The 19,464-nt window shown below is 46.9% G+C and overlaps 1 protein-coding gene across 4 annotated transcripts in view; it reads right to left on the bottom strand.

Annotated features, from left to right (window-relative positions):
* Window positions 1-18,687, bottom strand: part of IFT54 (intraflagellar transport 54) — an 82,065-nt gene extending 63,378 nt beyond the window's left edge. For 2 of the 4 annotated variants that reach the window (XM_017875563.1, XM_017875562.1), the window contains exons 1-7: window positions 18,570-18,617; window positions 14,991-15,059; window positions 14,397-14,558; window positions 11,572-11,715; window positions 11,061-11,477; window positions 7,533-7,604; window positions 6,408-6,483 (exon numbers count right to left, since the gene is read on the bottom strand). In XM_017875563.1, coding sequence (XP_017731052.1) covers window positions 6,408-6,483; window positions 7,533-7,604; window positions 11,061-11,477; window positions 11,572-11,715; window positions 14,397-14,558; window positions 14,991-15,059; window positions 18,570-18,602 — 973 coding nt within the window. In that variant the 5' untranslated portion in view covers window positions 18,603-18,617. Of the gene's footprint in view, window positions 1-1,630; window positions 1,727-3,273; window positions 3,376-6,407; window positions 6,484-7,532; window positions 7,605-11,060; window positions 11,478-11,571; window positions 11,716-14,396; window positions 14,559-14,990; window positions 15,060-18,569 lie in introns of all 4 variants that reach the window. The other 2 variants (XM_017875560.1, XM_017875561.1) reach the window with 2 other exon arrangements.
* Between the last annotated feature and the right edge of the window lie 777 nt (window positions 18,688-19,464).

Here is a 19,464-nt window from a genome sequence, read left to right as displayed (position 1 = left end):
CCCAAGGACAGCGGGAGACTCTGCTCCGCACCGCCACCCACCCCCACACCACCACCCAAGGACAGCAGGAGACTCTGCTCCCCAGCAGGTGGCATCAGGTTCCATCCCAATCTCTGCAAAAAGCTCAACCCAGAAACCACGTTTGCAGTTTGTGCTTCTTACTGCCTAGGCTTGTGTTATCGTCACACTTGTCGATATTACCTATAAAGTCCTCACTACCTGTCTGGAAAATGCTTTCAATTTGTTCTAAATTCATTGCCCGTCTCAGGATGAGCGCTGTCTCGCGCTGATCCGGGGCTGGCAGTTCAGCTGAGGTGATCTGTGATAAAGCAGGTTAGACCGCGGCATGCCTGGGATGAGCCACCACTTTATGGACACCTCATTCACCTTCAAGGCAGGTATCTTTACCCCCATTTACGACGAGGAAACTGTGGCTCAGAGAACCCACTCATGTGGCTGGCTCAAGGCCATGAGGTGGGTAAGCAGGAGGTGGGGAGTCGCCCCTGTGGCCTCAGAGATGGGGTCCTAGCTAGCCGAGTGGGGGCTACCAGGAGTCCACCCCTCAGCCTTTTGCCACTGCCTACTGCCCTCTCCTGCAGTGCAGGATTGCAGTGTGCCTGGGTGTTTCCCCACAGACTCCTAGGGATAAGGAAAGCTCCCACAAAAAGAAAACATACATCACCAAGATGTGGTTGAACGGTAACATGCATGACCGTGTGGCAGGGGCTCTCTTCAGTGGAAACACCCTGCTCCAGCTCAGTCACCGTTTACTCCACCATCCCATGCTACTGAAGACCCAGACAACTCCCATATAGTCACCCTACTTGGAATAAAATAACCATAGATCATCTTTCACACTGCAGCTGCTGTACCAAGCACATCTACTCCTGGAAATGCCAGCTCTGAGGGGAACGCACACGGAGAAGGAAGGATGTGCTCATCGGTATTCCAGCTACGCTTCAGAATTTGTAAAAGTCAGAAGATATAAGGCACGTTGGGCCAGCAAAAATTTCCTCTTCCCCTGAAGTCTGATCTTACACTATTTTTTCCTAAAGTGCCACTGGAGAATTCTAATATTTCTGAAGAATTCCGTCTGAAGTCACAGATGACTGTAGTTACTGATACTGAACCAAGGACCATCCCCTCTGACGCAGCAGGATGAGGGCTGGGCGCGCCCGCCACACACTGGCCTGAATGGGATTGGCTGTGACAGGCCAGCTTCCCAATGTGCCTAACAAGCACTTGGAACACCTCTACTATGAGCATTTTCTGAGTAGAATAAAGGAGAGCAGGATGAAGACATAAAAACCGTTTCTCTGTGTCATCACCCACACCACTGTGAGATCCCAACAGCAAGATTAAGAAAGCATTTTGACTGAAGTGTAAAAATAATCTATGTATAAAAAGCCATATAATTAACTTAAAGCTGAGTTAATAAAGTTATCATATAACTTAGCATATTAAAGCAAATAAAACCGCAAGTTATGTCCAATCTTCAGTACATCAGGAAAAAGTCTCATGAACATTAAAGTAGTTAGAATAATTTTTTAACAGTGTATAACTACATTGAGATAAAACCATTCACAATAAAGTGATGAGGAATTTAAACTAAAGAATATATTTTTCTTACCTATTTCTGAAGTTGTCGTTTCCTGATTTGGCTCATTATTTATTCCAGACACTACGGAGTCTAAAATTTTAGCTGAAATATTATCCTCCTTCCTTCCTGACATAAAATAGTTAGCAACAGATCAAAATATTATAAAAGATTTTGTGTTTGGTTGTTTTAGTTGGGATTTATAAGGGTTACACCAAGGTCACCAGCAAACTGTCTTGTCAACTAAATGGTCAGTTCTCAGCCTCCACATGACTCCCCTCATTAGAGCTTGACAAGAAACCCCCTCTCCTTCCCTAACACTTTCTTCCTCTCCAAGTTTTCCTCCAACTTGTTGGCCTTCTGTTTCCTTTGCAAGGATGATCCTCCCTCCTCCTCCTTCCTCCTCCTCCTCCTCTTCCTCCTCCTCCTCCTCTTCCTGCTCCTCCTCCTCCTCCTCCTCCTCTTCTGACCTGGGGGACCACAGCAGGCTCCAGAGTTCACCACGCCCTTCCTACCTACACACGCCCCTGGACCCATTACTGCACAAAGGTCCATGTCTGTAAACACCACTTGTATGCTAGAACTCTCCATTTTTTGTTTTTCCCTTCCGTTTCTCCAGCTCTCTCCTGATCTCCAAGTCAATACCTCCAGCTGTCTACTAGATGTTTCTACTTGGTTGGTCCACAGCCATCTCAAATTTGTTGTCCAACACAGAATTCCTAACACTGCCACCCATTCCACCAACCAGCGTCTCCCAGAACCTTCCATGTCAATAAAGGCCAGGCCACCCCCTAGGAGCCCAGACCCCCCCAGAATGAATCTCATCTTTGATTTCTTTCCATTCAAACAAGTGGTACCCCACCCATCAGCACAGTAAACCTAACCCACTCTCAGCGCTGGCACTCTGGTCCCAACCCTCACCTCCTCTCATCCAGATGCCACGGCCCCTCCTCACTGCTCTGCAGCCTTTACTCCTGCCATGCCACAGTTTTAAAAGGAGGAGTTCTAAAACCTAAGTCAAATCTTGCCTCTGTGCTGCTTAAAACTCTTCAAGGACTTCTGTGTGCACTGTAAACCACACAGCTGCTATGGACAGGGACCAGCAGCTCTGGGACTGGCAGCTCCAGGCCCTGCTTGCTGGCCCAGTCCTTTACCCTATCACTATTCCTCTCTCCACCAGCCTCACCACTCACACACCTGCATGTCCTCCTTCACCCAAGTCAGCTCTCTGTCCAGGTGTCCTCCCTCGGAGAGACCTTCCCTGCTCCCACCCCTCATCCCTGCTCCTCTTGGCTTCATTTTCCTTGAAGATTCATCACAAACTAACATGCACATATGTACCCCTGTGTTCTCTTTATTATCATAAATGTCTGCAGAATCATTGAAAGAAACCTCAAATGGACAATTTAAGCCTGTGATTGATTCAGAGTAGGAAATCCTCACCTGGCCAGGGGCAGCGCTGCATGGGACCAACATGCCCCTCTGCCCCCTCTCCACTCCGGCCAGAAGGCCGTGTTCTAGAGCTCAGGCCCCAGGTCAAGAAGGGCCACACCTATGCCAACCCCCCCCGCAGACTTCCACATGCTCAATGACCAAGTAGAAGCAAAGGACCAGGCAGTAAAGGGTTCAGCTCTCAACATTCACTCACAGCCTCCACTATGGTTCACTGAGCTTACCGAGCTGTTTCATGCTATGTTCCTTCTTAGCTTTACAGTAGGAAGAGTTATGTTCTTTTTCAGGGGAAAGACTATTTTCACTGGTTTTAGGGTCCCTTCTTCCTGACATAAAACAGCACAATGAAAATATATATTAAACGTAATCTGTAATGTAATGTAAAACAGTTAACAAACAAATGAAATTAAAATGTACTCAAAAGGCAAAGTGATCAGCTCTGTATGCACTACTTAGAAATAAGCAAACATTATAATATTCTTGGGCAGAATGCTTTCTGGATTCTGCAGGGATTCCAGAATGACTTTAAGAGTCTAAGTATGTTTACCAATGTGATACCCTCACACCCTGTAGTAAAGGCTCATTCATCCCCTTGAGCAGAACACAGAGCTCCAGTGTCTCACACACCTATGGGTACTGAGCATTTGCCCAAATGTGAACCTACTTAAGCAAGGCAGAATGTTCAGGCAGAGTGCCAGCTTTGCTGGGGGACCCATAGGGAGGTCAGTGCCCAGCTAGCAGGAGAGGAAGACAAGAGTCTACTGAGCTGTTGACAGCTCAGGGAATCTCAGTGTCAAAAAGCCCATAAATGTCTGGTAAGAAAATCTCTTAAGATCATACAAAAGACCCCTAGAGCACAAGCTCACCAGTAAACACAGATGCACATATCGCAGCGATTAGTAAAGAAGGGCGGATGATCCAACTGCCTGCTTAGGAAAGCCAAAAGAATCAACAAAAGAACTACTGGATTAAGAGGCAACAACAGGCCAGGCGCGGTGGCTTAGGGCTGTAATCCCAGCACTTTGGGAGGCTGAGGTGGGCGGATCACTTCAGGTTAGGAGGTCAAGACCAGCCTGGCCAACATGGTGAAACCCTGTCTCTATGAAAAATACATAAAATTAGCTGGGCGTGGTGGCATACACCTGTAATCCCAGCTACTCGGGAGGCTGAGGCAGAAGAATCAATTGAACCCGGGAGGCAGAGGCTGCAGTGAGCCAAGATTGTGCCATTGTACTCCAGCCTGGCAACAGAGTGAGACTCCGTCTCAAAATAAATAAATAAAATAAATAAAATAAAATAAACCAGTGAGCAACCACTGTGACCAACAGACATACCCAAGCACATGCAACGTGTTCTTGGAAGAGGGGAACACCCTCACGAAGCTGAAGTTAGAGGTGTCTAATCTTCCTAAACTAATGAATGCATATATTTAACACAAATCCAATTAAATTCTGAGACGTTTATTTTGCAAGAGTGGAATTCTTGAGTCATGAAGTGCTTTTAAAATTCATCCGGAAGACCGGGGCCGGGCGCGGTGGCTCAAGCCTGTAATCCCAGCACTTTGGGAGGCCGAGGCGGGCGGATCACAAGGTCAGGAGATCGAGACCATCCTGGCTAACACGGTGAAACCCCGTCTCTACTAAAAGTACAAAAAACTAGCCGGGCGAGGTGGCGGGCGCCTGTAGTCCCAGCTACTCGGGAGGCTGAGGCAGGAGAATGGTGTAAACCCGGGAGGCGGAGCTTGCAGTGAGCTGAGATCCGGCCACTGCACTCCAGCCTGGGCGACAGAGCGAGACTCCGTCTCAAAAAAATAAAATAAAATAAAATAAAATAAAATTCATCCGGAAGAATAAGCAAATAAGATGGCTTAAAACTTTTCTGAAAAGAACAATGATAGGAAACTAATAGTAAAAATAAAACAGTAGAAGTAAAAACACCACACACAAAAAAGCCCATAACCCAGACTACAAAAGGCATCACAGAGCAGGAGAGAAGCATTCAATTAAGAAGTGATCCTGGAATTACTGATGAATTATTCTGACAAAATAGATTCAGAGCCTCACCTTATACCATGAAGTAAAGTAAGATAGAACATAAGAAATTAAGTAAAAAAATGTATGATGAAATGCAAATCTTCACCTCTCAAATCTCTGGACAGATTACCAAAAAAAAGATTAGAGGCCTCAGGCACATAACAATTTAACACCCAGGCAAATCAGAAACCAAACCAAATATAATTAGTAGAAACAAACTGGAAAAGAAACACTTATGCAAAAATTGGCAAACTGGCAGATGTCCTTAACATACAGCATGCGCATGCAAATCAGTAAGAACGCAGACTCCAGAAGCAAGAAGAACCCAGGGAAACCAAAGAACAGGCAGGTCAGAGAAGCCCAAAACATTCACACACGAGAACAATCACCATTTCACTAGTAATCAACTTTTTGTTTTTCGTCCATCAAAATCAGCATGCCTTTACAACACTGGAGAAGGTGTGGGGTGAAGGGCCATTGAGGGCGCGCAGTAGCCATAATGCCATGCCCTTTGTGCCAGCCACTGCACTTCTGGAAACCCACCCCACAGCGTTCAACCAAAAGACAACAAAGGCTTCTAGCACAAAGCTGGTCACAAACGCATTGCTAATTATTGTGCACAAGTGGAACCTACCATTTAAGCCTCCTTTCTAAGGGAAAAATTCCCACTACTACATCTTGCCACCCTTCTTTAACTTATACAATTTAGTAAAAGGATGATTTTTCAGAAACTAGCACTGCTCAAAGTAACTTCATACTTCAATGAAAAATAAGCCTCCAACGCCAGTGGCCTCCAACAGGGCTTCCCTGCATTTGCCTGACACTGGTGTGTTAGACAGGATTGTGAGGTACTATCCTTCAACGAACCGTAGGCCAGGCCTGCACGTTCAACTTTTAGCATGACTTCCAATCATCATTTCTGTGGTTTTTAAACACATAAACATTATCTGCCTACATGCTCTACGTCCAACCTGCAAGAGGATTAAATGTAGGCTGCCAACGCAAAGGACAGAACTACTGAAAAGAAGATGGCTAAGTATTTCTGGAAAATGAAAATTTGATCACAACTTTTACATTTCAACACAGATCTCCAGCAAAGAGGGGCTACTCTACCCTGATGTCATCAGCTCACACACTTGTGCACACAGGCATGTGTATGTAACAGCCACAAATCTTCATTATTTCCACACGCTATTCATTCCCAGATACAGCAAGTCTGTTTTCCAGCCACAGGAGTTCTTTCCTACTAGACATTGGGATTAAGACAAAAAAAAAAAAACAACTAATATCCATATTTTCAGCTACATATATAAGTTTTGCAGTACCTTCCACTGAATTTTTGGATCGCCGTTTTGTTGTTTTTGTTGTCAATGACTTGGATGCTCTAGTGGAAATCTCAGTCTTAAAGAAAAAAGAATGAAAAGAAATTAATTGATGCATTACACAGCAATATCATAAGCAGGTTTACTTTTTAAGCTCTGCTTGAGGAAGAACAAGTATGACATCCAGCAATAGTGCCCATCTGCTTTAAAAACTCAGTATCACCAAGGACTCAAGACCTGAGAGTGCGAATTAACACGTAGGCCAAAAGCCTTTTCGCAATATATTTAGAATTCCATCATTTTGTGCAGCCCTAAAGAGGTCAACAATCTGCTCACTACACTTTGAGAAACACCGTCTTATCAGTTGTGCTTATGAGGACTCCACTTCTGTTGCTATATATTTAATTACTTAAATGCACTTGTAAGCAACTCTGAAGGTAAAAATTTATACGTATTTAAACAGAACACTAACCAAAGGAAACAGCACATCCTATTCCTCCCTCCACTGGCACAGTTCCAGTCTTACCACCTCTCTCCTCTAACTGGCCCCCCAGCCTCTACTCGATGCCTAACCCAGCTCCCCTGCAGCCTCATGAATACTTCCTAAAATGTGAATTGGACTACAAAAGTTGGCTTCAACCTCTCAGTGGCCCCTACTGCTTGGGATGAGTGTAACCTCCACAAGATGGCCCATGTGGAGACCGTGGCGAGCCCCAGGAAATGCATCATGGAGTCCTGAACAGGCCAACCAGAGGTTGGAGGGGTTCCTCCCACTGGCCCCATCTGCCTGGTGACTTACGCCTCTTCCAGACTCATTGTGAGTGCCACCTCCCCCTTCTCCCCAAAATGACAACCCTATCACACCACACATCACACTAGTCATATAAAGGCATAAGTAAACCCAGGAGTGCCCCACAGAAAATCAGAGTAATACATACCCCCATCTATTTTACCAGGAGGTAAAGCATTTAACTCATTACTTTTACAACCAAGTAAAATGGACCTATTACAGATAGGCCATGACCATGTGCTCCCTCCATGCCTCAGTGGACCACGGGAGCACACAGCATTCACTGCTTCAACACAGCTACAAGTTGACATCTCTTAAAGTTATTTTTTAAAGTTTACCTCTGTTTCAGCCTTGGAGTCTTTAAAAGTTCCATCTGACAACTTTTTAGACATCTCCCCTGAGCTTGCTGACTATTAAAAAAAAAAAAAAAAAAAATTCAAACTTTAGAATTATTCCAATCCGTAATACCTAAAAATATGCCAAGGTATTTTCTATAACACTGACCAACAGTGAAATCATTCTTCCCATGAGAACACCACATCGCCAGTCCAGCTCTGATTGCCATGATTGTTACTGCTGCCTGCATTCCCCAAGAGTCTTCCAAGCCAAAGGCAGGGAGATCTCTTCTCATAAGGGCAAAGTAGGTGGGCAAGGACTTCAAATATTCCTGCCTCTCAGGAAGCTATATGAACACGAATCCCTATGCCACACTGAACTTCCTGCAAACATATCGCAGGGAAACCCGGGGATCTGGAAGTGAGGGAGGGAATGAACAATACAAACCTCCAACACCCACAGAGAAACTGCTCCTAGCCGCCTCTGCTGATCACAGGCTAACTTCATTAACAGAATGGGGCAATTCTTTTTAAGCAAAGGCTTCAGACTGTAAGTGAGGAAAGCACTCTCATAACATAAACTACATGAAAACCGTAAACACCATCTCATCTCACGCCTTAAATCACTTCTCTAGAAGACATATCTCAGAGTAGAAGGAGAAGAACACATTATCTTCATTGAGATTTTCCTCCAGGAAGACTGAAAAGCAAAGAAAGCCTGTTCAATATTTCAACAATTCAATGTCCTCATAAGTTAATTATGAAGATATCAGATTTTATCAGCAGTAATTACCCATGACTGCAGGCTGGGCACTGCGCACGTGCTACCCATAAAAGGGGCAGTTAAGAGAGGGGCCCGGGACCCCCACGTGACCAGTCTAACCTAGCACCTGTCCGCTCCACTGCACTCTTAATTTTCTGAGTGTTTTCATATCTACTATTTCACCTCTTCCTCGCAAAAGCCCATGAGGTAGCCTAGGATCTCATCAGCCTCTCAACTAGACAGAAATAAAATGGGGAAGAGGATAAAGAATGACTGCGGCAGAACCGGGGTTAGAACTTGAGTCTCTTGCCTCCCCAGCATAGATGTGACTAAGGTCCCTGGGAACTGGGGTTCCTTGGGAGGCGCCTCACAGCAGCTCACACCTGCCTGGCGCTTTTTACCAGAGGAAAGGATGCAGCTGCCTCCCAGACCCACGCGGCTCAATGAAGCCCCCAGATTGTCCACAGAAGAGCCTGGCAAGCAAAACCAGCATGCGAGATCCACGCACATCTCACGGCGACCAAGTGCGCACCAGCTTTGCGCAGGAAAAAATCACTTCGCCATGGCCTCAGATGCTTTTAAACAAAACCATCATTACACTTGGCTCTGATATGTTCCCAAATATTAGCCTCTAAGAATTTCTTTTTGTTGTTGTTGTTGTTTGAGACAGAGTCTCGTTCTGTCACCCAGGCTGGAGTGCAGTGGTATGATGTCCGCTCACTGCAACCTCCGCCTCCTGAGTTCAAACAATTCTCCTGCCTCAGCCTCCTGAGTAGCTGGGACTACAGGTGCCCACCATCACACCCAGCTAATGTTTGTAATTTTTTTTTCAGTAGAGACAGGATTTCGTCACCATGTTGGCCAGGAAGGTCTCAATCTCTTGACCTCGTGATCCACCCACCTAGGCCTCCCAAAGTGCTGGGATTACAGGCGTGAGTCATCATGCCTGGCTGAGCCTCTAGGAATTTCTTTGGAATGGTTTCTCTCTATTTCAAGTCATCTCATTAGCAGTTTTAGGGAACACAGCGTGGGGACCCCCAATCCAAAGGCCTTGAGAGCTGAGGAATGTTGGCCCCTTCCTAGGCTGCCTCATGCAAAATACACCAGAATATACTGGTGCCTCAGAAAATCAGGTCCATGAAAATACTTTTCTTACACCTCTAAAAAGGAGCAAAAGATGGGGAATGTCTTTGTAATTTCTAAGACTCATAAGGAAAGCCAGGTTATGACACATATCATACAGTACGTTACTCCAGGATGTGCAGTGGAGGGGGAATGAGTGACATTTTAAATAGTAAAACTCCAAAATGCCCCGTAGAACACTACGTTCAATTACGAACAAAACCACAATCTTGCCCGACAGGCACCCCCTATCCCATTGTGACCCACAGATCTCAAAACGGGCTTGTACTGACCCCCACAGGAAAGCCTGGTTTACAGGATTCCCCTCAGGGTCAGTCCTGTGGCGCCCACCCCCCTCCCCTGGGCAGGCACACCATGAGACGCAGTGCCACAAGACAAGATGGCTGTCCCAGGAGGAAGAGGCCATGGCACCAACTCAGGCCCTGCCCCTCACTGCCCGGCCAGATCTGGATCCCTTCCCGACCTCAGTGTCCTCCTTCCTAGCAGCTAGAGACAAGATGATTTCCAACATCTTCGCAGGATGCTTTACAATTTTACATCCCCCAGAGCATGGGTGTCTGGGAAAACATCCCCAACACACATGGTGGGTCCAGAAGGAATTCACACATTTAGAAAACAGTTTGAAACCAATAGGATTTTCTGGCAAACCCTAAATTTACCTGAAAATTTAATTAAACAAGAATTACAGTAAACTCCGGTCTTATTGTGCTTATCTACTAATGCCTAAAAGCCCCTGAAAGCAGCCCTAATCTTTAATAACTGAGCAATGTCCATGCTCCTAAAGACATCACATGCACAACTCGGACTGCACATAAACACTGCTTGCAATGCTAAGGTGGAGGCTGCTCCAAAGCCTTCAGAGCAATACTGAGAGTGACACAAACGACACAAACGACACAAACGACACGCACGGGAGAAGCCACACATCTTAAAACACCTGCGAGACAAGGACAAGAGCAACATGGCAAATCAGCTCAAACTCTGAAAAACGTTGATTTCTCCACAGGCCTGGTGGGGAATCATTAAACTCTAAAAAGAGCAAGCATTTAATAATATTTTCCTGACTTCCCCCTTCAAATTATCTTCTACCACTCCCACATCAAAATTCCATAAAGGGAGACCTCAGAAACCACTATCAATTGATCAATTTCATCCAATGTTTCATGATCTGAAAAGCCCATCATCCCTTGCCTGGATGCTCAATCCATTCCACCACCAAGTATTTACTGCAAAGCTGCTATGTGTCAGACACTCTACCAGACTGGGTATCCAACAGTGAATATGAGTGACATCTCTGGCTTATGCTCTTAGGGAGCTTATAATCCAGCAGACTTCTCCCTGGACATGAAGTAGGAAATGGTTAAAAACTCACTGAATAATGTCTTAATAAATGATTGGCTGAACAATACACTTCTATTAAGGGATGAACAAAAAAAGCCAAAACACAACTGACAAGAAATAAGCATCTCTTTGGGTTTCTACTGAGAATCCAAGATTGTCATAATTTTAAATAGGCATAAAAGAAAACCAGTTTCTTAGTCACATTGTAAGAAAGATAAAAATCATGATTGACACCCTCACAAACTCTTGCTAAGCAAACAGCGAGGTTTTCAGGAAGGCTTTACCTTTTTCTCGGGTTTGTCATGCTCTCTGTTCTTCTCCCTGTCCAGGTCCCGGGAGTGCTCCCCGTTTTTCACTCTCCGTCTGTCCCTGTCCTTCCCTTTGTCTCGGTCGCGCTCTCGGTCCCTGTCTCTCAGTCTCTCCTTCTCTTTTCCCCTCTCACTCTTTCTGTCTGTCTCCTTCTCACGCTCGGAGTCTCTGTCCCGCTCCCTGTTGCCTCTGTCTTTCTGTCGCTCACTGTCTGGCCTGGCCCGGGCTTTGGCTCTCTCTCTCTCCCCTTCTCTGTGTCTGTTTCCGCCATTCTCCTTGGCCTTCCCCTTGTCCTTGTCCTTTTCTCTTGGCTTGCTGTCTTCTTTCAGTTCTTCTTTCTGTTTTCGATCTCTGCTTGCACTTCTCTCTTTTATTTCAGAGTCTCCTCTATCCTATGAAATAAAATAAAATCATTTATGAAAGTTTTACCTAAGCTACAAAAAGACTCCCTATTTCATTTTCAAAGATGTGTGACTTGCAATTCACCTCTGTATTTTTGTGAACTCTGGACTCTTCTTCTGGCACATTCTTATTATCCAATTCCTGAGATCTTGAGGTCAGTGAGGCCCGGCCTTTCACTTCTCCCTTCTCTCCAGCTAAAACCCTCCGTACCGCATCGTCACTGGAGAGCTTGTCGTCCAAATGGAAGGAAATGAGGTGTTAGGTGAAATGAGATCCGCACAGTTAACAAATAGAACATCGCCATTCAAAGATAGTTCATGAGACAGATTCTCTGTCTACAATGAAATTCAAAGGATAAAATATTTTTTGAACATGTTATTATCACATACAAAGCACAGCATATCTTGGTAACTATTACTTTCAGCACTTTGGTCATTAACAGTAGCATCCACCCAAACTAAATGAATCCTGATTCAAGTCTACCCAAGCTGTCAAATGTGAATGTGTGTGTTCAAGGTCAATAAAGCTGACCCATGCCTTAAACTTCTAATGGGATCGTAGAATCCCAGGCATAAGTGCCTTAAGATTTTATCTAACCACCTCACACCTATCAGGATGGCTGCTCCGAAAAAAAACACAAAACAACAAGCATTGGCAAGGATAAGGAGAAATTAAAACTCTCATGCACTGTTGATGGAAATGTAAAATGATACAGCCATTATGGAAAACAGTATAACAGTTCCTCAAAAAATTAGGCACAGATTTACCATATGACCCAATAATTCCCCTTCTGGGTATTTATCCAAAAAAATGGAACACAGGGTCTTGAAGAGATATTTGTATACCCATGTTCATAGCAGCATTATTCATAATAGCTAAAACATGGGAGCAAACTGTACCATTGACAGTTGAGTGGATAAACAAAATATGGTATATCCATCACAATGGAATATTATTCAGCCCTAAAAAGGGATGAAATTCTGATACATGCCACAACATCGATAAATCCTGAGAATGTTACATTAAGTGAAATAAGCCAGTCAAAAAAAGGACACTCTATGACTCCACTTATCCGAGGTCCCTAGAGTAGTCAGATTCATAGAGACAGAAAGTAGAATGAAGGATGCCAGGGGCCGGGGGATGGGAGAAGAGGAAGTTAGTGTTTCATGGGGACAGAGTCTGTTTTGCAAGAAGAGTCCTGGAGATGGAAGGTGGTGATGGCTGCACATGACTGAATTTACCAGCACTGAAGTGTACACTTCAACATGGTTAAGATGGCAAATTTTATGATAGGGATTTTAACACAATAATAAAATTATGGGGGGAAAAAACTGATCTAATTCAAGCCTCGTCAAATGCAAAAATTCCTTCTCCAGCATCCCTGACAGCCATCCAGAGTGTGGACACCTCCAGTCAGGAGTCCCACTCACTCAACGCACTCATTCCACAAGCACATGCTGAGTGACTGCCGCATGCCAGGCTCCATTTAGGCCGAAGATACACCATGTACTGGGGACACAGACAAACACAACAATTAAACAACAGGCTATAGGAAGCCTACAGGGGCACCTAAGTCGGCCTGGGAGGGAGGAGAGGCCCAGGCTCAAGGAAGTGCTCACAGACGCCACATTGCTGCTGGGTGAGGCTGGAGGAGGAAGGCAGCTCAGGCACCAAGAAACCAACAGGCACCAGGGCAAGAGGCTGACGGGAGACAGCGGGCCAGGGCTGAATGAGGGGGTGCATGGTGACTGGAGTGGAGGGCTCAGGTGTGGGAAACGAGAGAAGGATCTGAAGGGAAAGAAGTAGCAGCAGGTCTCTAGGGGGCTCACAAGCTGTGCCATGGAGCTGGCTCGGCCCCAAGGCTACTGGAAGCCGGAGAAGATTCAGCAGAGGAGATAGGAGCCAGATGTGCTTTTTAGAAAGATGAGCAACATCAAGGACCCGGGAAGGGGAGCTGGGGAGTCTAGGCACAGAGGCCAATGAACTGGCAAAATCTGCTTCCAAGTCTCTAAGTTTGCATGCTGGACTCGCACCAGGAGGGCCTCCTAGGAGTCGGCCTGACACCACTACGCACCTCCACGACCCACTGCTGTTGAGGGGGCTGAAATCTACCTGTTCCCGTTTGGGTCACAATTAAGGTTAGCCCCCAGCCAACCACCCACTAGGTATGTGAAAAACTGTATTAATCATACTCTCAATACAAGTCCAACCTGCTCCTCCATGGGGGACCACTCAGCCTTCAAAAGAAGGAAGACCCTGGGGAAAGACCTTCTCCAACGTTTGGGCAAACATGGCCCAGACTGGACCTAACCAGAGAAGCCTGAGGCCTGACACCCAAGTTTCTAGCCCAGGGTGAAAAGCTCAGGAAGAAAAAAATCTACTCCCTGTACAACAACTCAGAGAGAGCAACTCAGAGAGAGAAAGGGTGGAAGAGAGAAAGAGGAAGGGCAACAGACAAGCAGATACCAGAGGCTGCAGATGCAGGAAGAGAACAGAGACTCGCATAAGACCCAGGGAAGAAGAAAAGCGTTCCTGCAGCCACTGCAGCCCTGGCTGGAAGCAGCCACCTGTCCTCAAAGGAGCCCCAGAAAGGAGAAAGTCAGAGGGCATGGAAGCCTGGGCCTCCAGCCACCAGCCGGGCACAGAGTGCCTGTGGGGTTCCCGATTTTATATTGAAAGCTTGCAGAACTTGCGTATAACATACCCTTATTTGTCTTATCATTCAGTTTTAAACTACTCCTCCTGTATCTCTGGGGCTCCAGAAGGGGTGGGATCAGATTCAAAGCACAGGGTTTGACAGACACCACTGAAACTCCTCCCCTAAACCGCCCGCACATATGAGCTCCTCAGCCCCGACTACCTTTTACTCAAGTACTAAAAAGTTCAAAATGCCAGGACAGCAGCAGTACCTTGTGGAGACAGCATTTCCCAATTATCTGGAGCAGCTCATTTGTTCTTTCAGGCTCATGCCCAGCCACGATTCGGGCTGGTTTGGCCGACAGTGGCTCTCCCGACACCATTACAACCACGTCTATGGCCTTTTGTAGGAAGCTAATTTTTGCATCTTTATCCTGAAACATTTCCATTGAAAATATAAATATTACAATACTTTGAAGAGTATGCATTATCTTCAGTATGTTCTACAGGCATAGGATAGTTTCTGTTTACATACAAAACTATGTTTAGATATATAACAAATCTAGAAATACTGACCTTTTACTGACAAAACAAAAACAATTCATTAAAGCCTTTAATTTAGTTGACGGGCTAGCATTAACCTTTGAAATACTAATCCCATTTTTCAGTGAATAAAACTAGCATGATATCCAGTTACCACAATGAGAAAATGAAATGAGAAAGGGTATATATCAATTCATGAATTCACTGACCTTGTATTCCAACCACATGCAGCACAGAAATGACACATGCCACACTACCTGGTCTACAAAAAATCTCACCCGTTAAGGCGAGGGGTCAATGGGAGAAGCCCGACTCAAACCCACCTTCACATTATCAGACTTCATCTCGGCGTCTGTGTAGAGGCCTTTCATGAAACCAGTCATTCTAATCACCTTCAAGAGAGAAAGAAAGGCCACCATGTCACCGCACGGACAGCCGCCTCATCAGCCTCATCCCCTCAACTCCACACTTGGGAGATGTCAGAATTGACTAGCAGCCCAGGCTTGAATCATCTACTTACTCAAGAAATGTCTGATGTCTACTACACGTGTTGTGCAGGGCAGAAGCCAGCCAGATCCCCTCAGAACTTAGGCTGGCTGTGTGGACAGATGGGTAAAGATGACACCATGCAGGTACTAAGGAAGCACTCAGGCTTGGTAGGTCATCCACAATCTGGGAGGGGCAGGGGTGGCAGGGAACCCTTCCTGGAGGAACCATACCTAGATGGGGACCAGGCTTACAGAAGAGTTGGGCAAGGGGGCATTTCAGATGCACATGCCAGGCATAAGGAAGTCCACACGGCTGGGCGTGGTGGCTCACGCCTGTAATCCCAGCACTTTGGGAGGCCGAGGCGGACAGATTGTGAGATCAGGAGATTGAGACCATCCTGGCCAACATGGTGAAACACCGTCTCCACTAAAAATACAAAAATTAGTTGGGTGTGGTGGCACATGCCTATAGTCACAACTACATGGGAGGCTGAGGCAGGAGAATCACTTAAAGCCGGGAAGCAGAGATTGCATTGAGCCACTGCACTCCAGCCTTTTCTGAGACAGCCAGACTCTGTCTCCAAAAAAAGAAAAAAAAAAAAAGAAAGAAAGTCCACACAAGGTCCAGGACCCACAGAGTTCTGTGCAAGGGAAATGAAGGACAGCAGGAGCCCCAGGACAGAGAGACACTCGGGGCCTGGTACAGAGGCCCTGAGAAGCCACTCAGGGACGTGAACTGAGCCAAAGGACCACAAGGAGGACCTGGAACAGCATTTTACAAGAGTCCTTCAGGTGCAATGGAGGAAATAGATTCCAAAAAGAAAAGGACCTTTGGTTGGGCACAGTGGCTTATACCTGTAATCCCAGCACTTTGGGAGGGCGAGGCGGGCGGATCACTTGAGGTCAGGAGTTCGAGACCAGCCTGGCCAACACGGTGAAACCCCCGTCTCTACTAAAAATACAAAAATTAGCCAGACATGGTGGCGGATGCCTGTAATCCCAGCTACTCAGGAGACTGGGGCAACAGAATTGCTTGAACCTGGGAGGCGGAGGTTGGAGTAAGCCGGAATCGCGCCACAGGACTCCAGCCTGAGCGACAGAGTGAGACTCTTTCTCAAAAAAAAAAAAGAAAAGGAATTTCTCAGCCTAGTTTTCTAAGACTAGAAGTTCTACAAGGGTCTTTCCCCTCACCACGTGTCACAAGTCACTTCTTAGGATGGTGGCAGGCTCCACACCCCATTGCTTTGGTTCTCTCCCCAATCACCCCTTCCCTCAGGTAACCTGTACCTCCTAATTAGCCCTAAAACCAGCTTTTAAGACAATGATTTTTTCTGTTCCTCTCAACCCCCCCACCCAGCCAGGGTCCTGGGTTCTCTCAAATTGAAATTTTTTGAAATGTAGTAGGTTACTGTAAAATCAATACAATTTGTAGCAACAAGCATTTTGAACAGCCGGGACCCTTACCAGCAGGCTGCATGGTACGTGGTAAGGACAGGTATGCCCACAGCAGTGTGTCCTAGGTCAGCTAATAAAGCATATTTATTACGGAGAGTTGTGTTTTACAAACAAGACAGTCCCATCCTAACATCAGCCTCCTCTGGAATCAAGCCACAACTTCTTAATTTGCATCAAGTTAGGTATTAATTAATCTAAGAGTTTTCATTCCACACCATGCTATGTAAGAGCTGTATTACTATTTTTCTCGAGATGACAGGTAGAATATTAAGAGCATCCTGCATTTTACATTCCTGGAACATTTTCATTTTGTCCCTGTTGAGGTTTTCCCAGGATGCTGGCAGTTAAAATTGTGAGCAGTAGGCTGGGTGCGGTAGCTCATACCTGTAATCCCAGCACTTTGGGAGGCTGAGACAGGCGGATCACCTGAGGTCAGGAGTTCGAGATCAGCCTGGCCAACGTGGCGAAACCCCATCTCTACTAAAAATACAAAAATTAACTGGGCACGGTGGCATGTGCCTGTAGTCCCATCTACTCAGGAGGCTGAAACAAGAGAATTGCTTGAACCCGTGAGGCGTAAGTTGCAGTGTGTGGAGATTGTGCCACTGCACTCCAGTCTGGCCGACAGAGCAAGACTCCCTCTAAAAAAAAAAAAGTGAGCAATAACTGTAAGTGACAAGAGACATTAACGTCACAGGATCCACACTTAGCTTAATGAAATGCAGTGGTTAGTTTAGCTATAGCTAAAATACTAATATAGTAATTTGTGTATAATATTCAGGACAGCAAGGCATTTTCATAAGAGGCTCTCCACCTATTATCTGAAAATCCTTTCCAATGTGTCAGTCATTCTAACATCTTTATCAAGTAGGTGATAATTTATTTATCTTTACACAGGGGGAGAAATCTGCTTTGGCAATAGATGAGGAAGTCTATGGGAGAAGAGCAGACCAGTCGTTCCTAATTGGGAACATGCAACTCGTTCCACGCACCCTATCTACCTGGCCAGGAAGGCAATCCCTTTTTTTTTTGAGACAGGGTCTTACTCTGTCACCCAGGCTGGAGTGCAGTGGTACAATCACGGCTCACTGCAGCCTCAACCTTCCAGGCTCAAGCAATCTTCCCTACTCAGCCTCCTGAGTAGCTGGGATTACAGGTGCACCACCACACTCAGCTAATTTTTATATTCTCAGTAGAGATGGAGTTTTGCCATGTTGGCCAGGCTGGTCTTGAACACCTGGGCTCAAGTAATCGGCCCGCCTTGGCCTCCCAGAGTGCTGGGATTACAGGCCTGAGCCACAGCATCCAGCCCATATTCCTCCTCCTCTCCCATTAGGATGCCTCTGACCAACCATGTGGTAGTGACTGGACAGCCACCATGAGCTGAGGGCCACCACTGACTGACCCACAAGGATAAGGCACACTCCCTGCGCCTCCCTCTGCATTTCAGGGCTCTGCATCTCAGTGGGGCAGACAGGACTGGGAGAATAAAGGTTTTGGCAGCCACAGCTATAGCTGGCTGGGCTCACATTGGCTCTTGTTCCCTCTGGGTCAGAGCACGGGTACCTGCCTATTTCACGGGATGGTGGTGATGCAGCACACACTGTCCTGCTCCCACCGGGCTATCCACACAGCAGGTCCCCTCCCCACACACTGTCCAGGACAGGCTGTAAGTGCTGCACCAGCTGGGAGGACGTGACCAGGGCTGGCAGTGCCTTGGGATGTGGGTGAATTCGAGAGCATTTTTAGGCACTGTTTTAACACAGAGGCACACGCTCCAGCCCACACGTTATAAGCTAAGGTAGGAGGGCAGACCCAGTAAAGCAAAGTCTGTGCAAGAATAAGGCACCCAACCTGTTGAAAAGAGTGAGAAACAGAGCTTGAGGACCATCACCAGGTGAGGTCATGAGGCCCTGGAAGTCTGCAAGTCCAACCTGAATCCTAAATCCCAAAACATACCTCTGAGTTCCCGCGTGCCCTTGGGTCCACCATGGAAATGGGTGCTGCACCCCCTGCAGTGACGCTCCTAAGAGTTACCAGGGAGTTACCACGAGCCTTGACAGGTCCCCCTCAACAGGGGATGTTTGTTGTGCAATTTCTATATACCTTACCCAGCGCAGATCACCAGAGCCATACTAATAAGCAAGCCAGGGTCTCCGTCACTGAGGAGCACATCATCCGCAAACGGGGAAAAGCTACAGAGACCACCAATCTCAATCTAGGGCACGGTGTGCCGCTCTGTTACAGTTTTTCCTGCCAAGTCTCCCTACCACCACCTCCACTAAATTCCCCTACTGGCATTTATTAAGCACCCAAAATGTGGTATGGAGGGAAACTTTGGGGCAGAAAGCTGTATAAAAAATATTATTTCCATTCTCCCAGGATTTAGCCTTCAGGGCAAGCGAGAAGGGTTCTGCAGGGTTAGATGAGGCGGGAGTCACAGAAGCAGCTCTGCCAGGCAGAATGGAAGATGCACTCTAAGGAGACACACGGGCAGGCAGGGAAGAAGTAATGCTCCCCGAGGGCCCGGAGCCGGGGGAGGGGGAGGACCTCCGCGCGGAGGGCGCCGCGGAATTGGGCCTACAGGCCGGGCTCCCGGGCAGGGGCCGCACAGAGCTCTCGCCCCGACCCCGGAACTCACCCCGGCCCCCTACCCGCACCCTGCGCCCGGCCCATACCCGGTCCACACTCGGCCCTGAACCAGTCCCCGACCTGCACCCCGAGCCCGGCCCACACCCGGTCCTAACCCGGCCCCCGACCTGCACCCCGAGCCCGGCCCACACTCGGTTCACACTCGGCGCTGACCCGGTCCCCGACCTGCACCTCGAGCCCGGCCCACACCCGGCCCGGGCCC

This window comes from Rhinopithecus bieti, unplaced genomic scaffold (genome assembly GCF_001698545.2).
Source record: "Rhinopithecus bieti isolate Rb0 unplaced genomic scaffold, ASM169854v2 scaffold_7884, whole genome shotgun sequence".
Lineage (NCBI taxonomy): Eukaryota > Metazoa > Chordata > Mammalia > Primates > Cercopithecidae > Rhinopithecus > Rhinopithecus bieti.
This window is presented reverse-complemented; position numbering and strand designations above follow the sequence as displayed.